A 6,714-nucleotide genomic window follows, 5' to 3' on the forward strand; every position below is an offset into this window, starting at 1 on the left:
TATCCACTTGAGATTGTAAATTAATGTTGCTTTATTTACAAACTTAAATTTGTATGAATACGACCGTCCCTCTTTACTATTCAATTCATTACCGTTTCTATATATATTCTCATATAATATATAGTATTTAGCCATAATTATAATAACACATGTACATTGAGTGAATATTCTAATACTAAAATGTATCCATACCATATCCAATCCTAACTAAAATTATGAATGGATTAGGTCTACAATTGAAATGAATTTATTCTTCCGTGTGTAAGCATTCAATTATCAATTAATTAATAATTAACAAAACCTTTAAGCTATTGGAATCTATCAACACATCTCTTTTCTAGAATTAAATCCTTTTTTTATTACTGAATTAGTACATTATCAATTCTCTCTTCTGGTTATCTTTACTTTTCCCTTACATGTACAACTTATTTATTTCTTTAACTATCAATCAGTGATTACAACTTGGAAAACAACATATTCTATCCATAGCATTAGTTCTTATTATAGGCCCCAGTATCTTATTTAGTGAGGAATGATGCCTGATGATGAATGGTACATAAAACAATAAAAAGGGTGAAGTGCACAAATGGTCCCTCGATGATGGGGTGATGCTTTGTTGAATATCCTGACTATTAAAAGTTACAAAATGGTTCCCCAACTATATGGTGTTACTTTGTTGAGTCCCTTGACTATTAAAAGTTACAAAATGGTCACCTAACTATTCATGTGTTCCAAACTCGTCCTTTTCCGTTAAAAAAATTGACTCTAGTGTGAGCTGGACATTAAGATATTAACTTTAGTATGATGAAATTTGATCCTAGAATCTCAAAAGACTATCATATCACATTCAGCATATTAACGTCCAGCTTAGACGACTATCAATTTTTTAACGGAAAAGGACAAGTTTGAAACATATGAGTAATCGTGTGGTCATTTTTTAACTTTTAATAGTCAAGGGAGTCAACAAAGCAGTCTCCTATAGTTAGAGGGTCATTTTGTAATTTTTAATAGTTGAGAAACTCAACAAAGCAACATTTTATAATCGGGAAACCATTTGTGTACTGTACCATAATAAAAATCGCTACCATCTATTAACGTTTATTGGTTGAGTTGTAAGGACTTGAATATCTTTGAAGTAAAATTTTTATTTTTCAATCTTTTGAATGAAAAAACCACACCTAGAGAACTTTGTACCTTACTTAGTAAGATAATCTGGTAGACTTCGAATATAATCAGAGTTTGTATAATTTCAGAGTATAGAAGAACCTGGAATTATTCTTATTTTTATTTAGTAAAGTTCAAGATTTCACATGATTTTGGTGGTAAGGTTGAGGCATTAATAATGTTGGAGTTCCACTTTATGCAATTTACATGTCGAGTTTAATTTTTTATTTATTTTGATTTAACTTTAAATATATTTTGATTATCAATTTATTTATTTGTGTTTTATAATAATTAAGTGAATTTACAGTAATTTAAATTTTGTTTATAGGTTATATTTATTAGTTCAGATTGTTGTTATATTGTGGTTGTAAACTTTTAAAAGAAAATATTGTACAAAGTGAAAATTGAAAGTCATGTTGATTTTCATTTTAACAAGAATTGCTGGGTGTAGTTGGTAGTAGGATCATCATTTTATCTGAATTTAACGAATTTTGGTTCGATTAGTCTTTATAAGATCAAAGATTTTTTTAAAAATAAATTTGGATTGAGTCAGATCGGATTCAGATTTATGATAAAAAATACATAACTTAACTCGAGATAATTGATATAATTTTCTCTTTATATTTCATATAACAATATATTTTTTTATATATTTGTGTTGGGTATGATATAGATTTCTATCTCAAAATTTGAGTCAAATTTTAGGTTGTGTATAACCTCTTTGAATTCGTGTAAGATCAAGTTTTAAATAGAGAGAATTAGTAATTAGATCGCATTGATTTTAAATTTAACTCATAATCATCCCTAATTATGAGACACACCATACGGAGAATCTTACTTAAACATTAAAAATGATATTACAGTGAAAGACAATCACAAACATAAATTATGAAACAAACCTGAAAAATAGAAAACGATTCAAAATTTAATAATAAATAGATGCAAACAAACTAATAATTATGGTGAAGCATAAGAATATATAAACACCGTCCAAAAATTCCTTAAAAAAGAAAATAAAAACATAATTATATATCCTCCGACCAATAAACATTTGGAAGCACAAAGACATGTCCCCTACAATAAGAGACAAAACAAGGGACACTATTCCTTCACTTTGAGTTTTTATTTCTATAATATCATACTTAGCTAAAGCATGTGCATAATATAATTCCCTATAATTACACATTTATATATAGCACGTGATGGTCATGTAATCATTTTTCCTAATGTTTCTACTACTATTTTCCCCGATTCACGCATCTATCTATCTATATATTAATTGTTATATTTAGTGTTAATACAAAAACTGATCGAGAAGTGTTCATGATCATCACATTTTTTTAAATGTTAAATTTTTATATATTTTATTAATGATTTAATATGATATTTTTACCTTTTTAAAAAAAGTTCTACATATAAAACTTATCTACCGATCTCAATAGCTAAATGAATATTATTCTATCTAGAGGTTTTAAGTTTGAACAGTTACGTCTGCGAAGTATGTGTGATATTAATGGGAAAAAAATTATGAACATATATTAATTTATAATCATCCTAAACTATTAAAAAATCACTTATAACATAAAATCATATATATATATATAATAAATGTATTATTTTAATAAATTTCAATGCATTGGAAATTATAATTTAAGCATTGGATTCAACTTGATGAATATAGAGTGGCAAATAGTGATTTGAATTTCGATAAAAAAAAATTTGTGGACTGTCAAACTATGGTAGCTGTCAATGGCTTTTTGACTTGGTCCATCTCACATTTCTCATCCAATTAAAAGAGAGAAAATGTACGCAAATAGTTGGAATTGTTGATTTTGTTTCCAATTCAAAATTTTGCTCCAATCAATATGAATAAAATTTTGTATAATCTGATTTACTCATAAAAGGTCAAGAAATTTATGAAATTTAAATTAATTTGAATTTAAAATATTCAAACATAAAATTATTTGAATTTAAAATATTCAAACATAAAATTATTTGAATTTAAAAAATATTTAAATTTAAAATAACTCAATTAAAAATTTTGACTTTTAAACGTGATGCGATTGTCTGTAAATCCAAATAGTTCAAACTTAAAACAACTTCTACTCTAAATAACTCAAACCCAAAGCAATTCAAAATGAATTAAAAGTTTTGAAATCCAGGTTAATTAGTTTGACATCTACTCGACTCGAAATCAATCCAATGATCCAATTGACGAATCTAGAGGTAATATTAAAAATATAGGATAAGAAGAGTGAAGTCCCAATCCTAGGGATGATCATGTGTTAGGTCGAACTAAGTTTTTGTCAATCTAAATCCTATGAGTATAAGGCCCCTCTATCAATCACTCGATTTAAGTTTAAGAAAGCTCCACTAACTCGAAATCTAACCCGATTTTTAAGGTAAAAACTTATATTTGCACTCGTACTACTCTCATATGCGACACATATAATCTTATATATATATATATATATATTTGTTATTAGATAAAATAGAAATCTAATTTAAAAAATATAAATAGATGGATATTATAATATTTATCTTTAAATATATCAAGATAATTATATTATTATTCTTGGATCGAATCATATATTTTCACCTTAAATTTGAACATGATGTAAACCTACTTTAAAGAAAAATAATAAAAAATAACCTTATAAAATTAGATGAACCCAAAATCCATCGGGTTCGGGTCAAATGCAAATTCTAATCCAAATTTATAAAGATAAAGGTGATTAAGTTTGAAGGTAATTAATTTTGTACTAAAATATAAATATACATTAAATATTGCTTCTGATTTATTAATTGTGTATTAAATTAAAGTTGTGAGTTCCTCCCTAATTAGGACCCTCTCCCCTCACGCCGTACTCGGTTCAAGTTCAAATACCACAACCCATCAAATAAAATATTTATTTAAAAAAACATTTTCTAATAATAATACTAAAATAAAAGAAGAAGAAAACTTATGGGTGGCATTTATATTTTCTGTTAATTTTCCATCATGAGTGTCATTTCTTAATTCCATTAAATTTATAAAATAATAATTTTAATTGATAGATTTTTTGTTAATTTAATTTGTGGTGAAGCTACATAATTTCCCCAATTTCGAATTAATTATGTTTAATTTCACAAAATTAAATGATATTTCAAGCTCGTGCTCGTTTAACCGATTCAAGTGCCTTTGAAAATAGGGCAAATTAAGCGCTAATCAATAAATTAACAATCAAGTGGGAAAACTAAGTGTTCGCATATCTTGAAACTTAAATATTGCTAAAGCCGACCTAATCCTACTTACATTAAAATAAAATTGAATTTTAAGTATTTATATAACTTTTTTATTATTAATATTTCAATGATAATTTCATTAATTTTATTAGATGTATAAAAATATTTTTATCATGTTGATATGAAAAATGTTTTCATTAATATATATTTTTAGGATTGTTTGATAAATGAAGATAGACATTTGAGATTATTTCTTTGCTTTCAGTAAATATCTTATCATTTTCTACTATTAATCTTCAATCTATTTTACTCATCAAACGATCTTAAAAAAATATAAAACTAAAAACCTTTACACAGTATAAATGAATCGTGTCTCGGAAATGATCAGGATCCACTTACATATAGTGTAAATTTTTTAATTTTATATATTTATAAAACAGTTGGATGGATGAAAATAAATAATTGATATTATTTTGTTCGTCTATTTTTATTCATCAAACATTATTAAAAAGATATAAACTAAAAAAAAGAAACATAGGAAAACTAAAATAAGTCAAAGAGTCAAAGTTTAAAACGGTGTGTGTTACAAAGAATAATTAGAGTATAAGGGGGGCGTTGCTCCCTCTCCATTGTCAACCCTAGCTATCTCCTATAAAATCCCCACTTCTCTTTATTCCCACATCGAAAACAAATCCCCTCCTCTCTATTCATCTTCCTCCTGTATACATCTCCTTATCAAAAGCTTTTGTCTATTTTTCATTCAAAAAAATGGATGTCAAGGCCAGGGATTGTGTTCACCAAATTAATGAAGATGATCATACGGAGTTGAGAAGAGGGCCTTGGACGGTGGAAGAAGACTTCAAGCTCATTGAATACATTGCCACACACGGAGAAGGTCGGTGGAACTCTCTTGCTCGTTGCGCTGGTCTCAAAAGGACCGGAAAAAGTTGCCGATTGAGGTGGTTGAATTATCTCCGACCAGACGTTCGACGAGGGAACATCACTCTTGAAGAGCAGCTCTTGATTCTTGAGCTTCACTCTCGTTGGGGAAACAGGTTTTTTGACCAAAATTTTGTCCATTGATTTAAGATTTTTGTTTAGTGAGGTTGATTCTCACGGTGTACCCTTTTTTCTGTTGCAGATGGTCCAAAATCGCCCAACATTTGCCTGGAAGAACCGATAATGAGATCAAGAACTATTGGAGAACTCGTGTCCAGAAACATGCTAAGCAACTCAAGTGTGACGTGAACAGCAAGCAATTCAAGGACACCATGCGTTACCTTTGGATGCCTAGGTTAGTCGAAAGAATTCAAGCTGCCGCCGCCGCAGCCTCTGCCTCCACCACCACCGACGTCCCCGCCACATCCACCACCACCTCGACTTCCGTATTCGGCGATGACCAGCTTGGGGGAGCACAACAAGTGACCTCATCAAGTTACGCCCTAGAGAATTCGAGCACCACCGTAGCCTCATCGGACTCTTTCGGGACACAAGTTTCACAATTTTCCGATTTCTCCGATCATTACACCACCAACAACAACATCTCCATTAACTACCCTACACAAGAGTTGTCTGATAATTACTACAACCATGGCATGGATGTTCAATCCTTGGAGCAATTCAACCCTTGGCTAGACAATCTCTTCAACGCTGAGGATTTTTACTTCTTACAACAGCAACTCAATTTCAACATGTGAGAAAATATCTTCAAATACACTAATAAAAATGGAGAAAAAAAAAGAAAAATAGAATAATAATAATAATTTAGAACACACGTAGAATTAGAGTCTAATTGTGGATGAACACTTGATTAGTTTGTATTTTGTTGCTTTGGATTTTTTATTTGGGAGGGGGAGATAACTTAATTGTAATGCTTTTTTTTAATTTAATCCTATTCATTGATATTGACATTGATTTTCTCTTCGTTTCTTGTATTTATAGAATAATGTTTTAGAAAATTAGTTAAATAATGGGTAGATGTGAATAATTGGTTCCACCATATGTTTTTTTATATTATATGAGATAATTATCATAAGACTGTGCATTATGATTATAATACCTTTTTGAGAACTTATAGTTGTCCATGGGGCATGAACCATAAACTACGTCTAGAATTAGGTTATTACGAAAGGTCTAATTTAGTTTTGATCCCTATACTTTAATTTGAATCTTTTTATAGTTTCACTTGTTATTTTGAATAATTAACATGTTAAACATTACTTGATTTTTTTCTTCTTCTAAAAATGACACTTTCGCCAAAGAGTGTTGGCACAAGTGGTTAGGATTCAGGAATTTGAGCTTGTAAGTCTAATTTTGAATCCCATC

At 29.0% G+C, this 6,714-nt stretch overlaps 1 protein-coding gene across 2 annotated transcripts; it reads left to right on the forward strand.

Moving 5' to 3' along the window:
- The first annotated feature begins 5,142 nt into the window (after positions 1–5,142).
- Positions 5,143–6,300, forward strand: LOC120115720 (transcription factor MYB108-like). 2 transcript variants are annotated; one of them, XM_039136346.1, is made up of 3 exons: positions 5,143–5,444; positions 5,531–5,736; positions 5,782–6,300. In XM_039136346.1, the coding sequence occupies exons 1-3, from the start codon at positions 5,158–5,160 to the stop codon at positions 6,084–6,086; spliced, it is 798 nt and encodes a 265-aa protein (XP_038992277.1). In that variant the 5' UTR covers positions 5,143–5,157; the 3' UTR covers positions 6,087–6,300. The 2 variants fall into 2 exon arrangements, with proteins under 2 accessions (XP_038992277.1, XP_038992276.1); XM_039136345.1 differs by having other exon boundaries at positions 5,531–6,300.
- Positions 6,301–6,714: the final 414 nt, after the last annotated feature.

This window comes from Hibiscus syriacus, unplaced genomic scaffold (assembly GCF_006381635.1).
Source record: "Hibiscus syriacus cultivar Baekdansim isolate YM2019G1 unplaced genomic scaffold, ASM638163v2 tig00110270_pilon, whole genome shotgun sequence".
NCBI classification, from domain to species: domain Eukaryota; kingdom Viridiplantae; phylum Streptophyta; class Magnoliopsida; order Malvales; family Malvaceae; genus Hibiscus; species Hibiscus syriacus.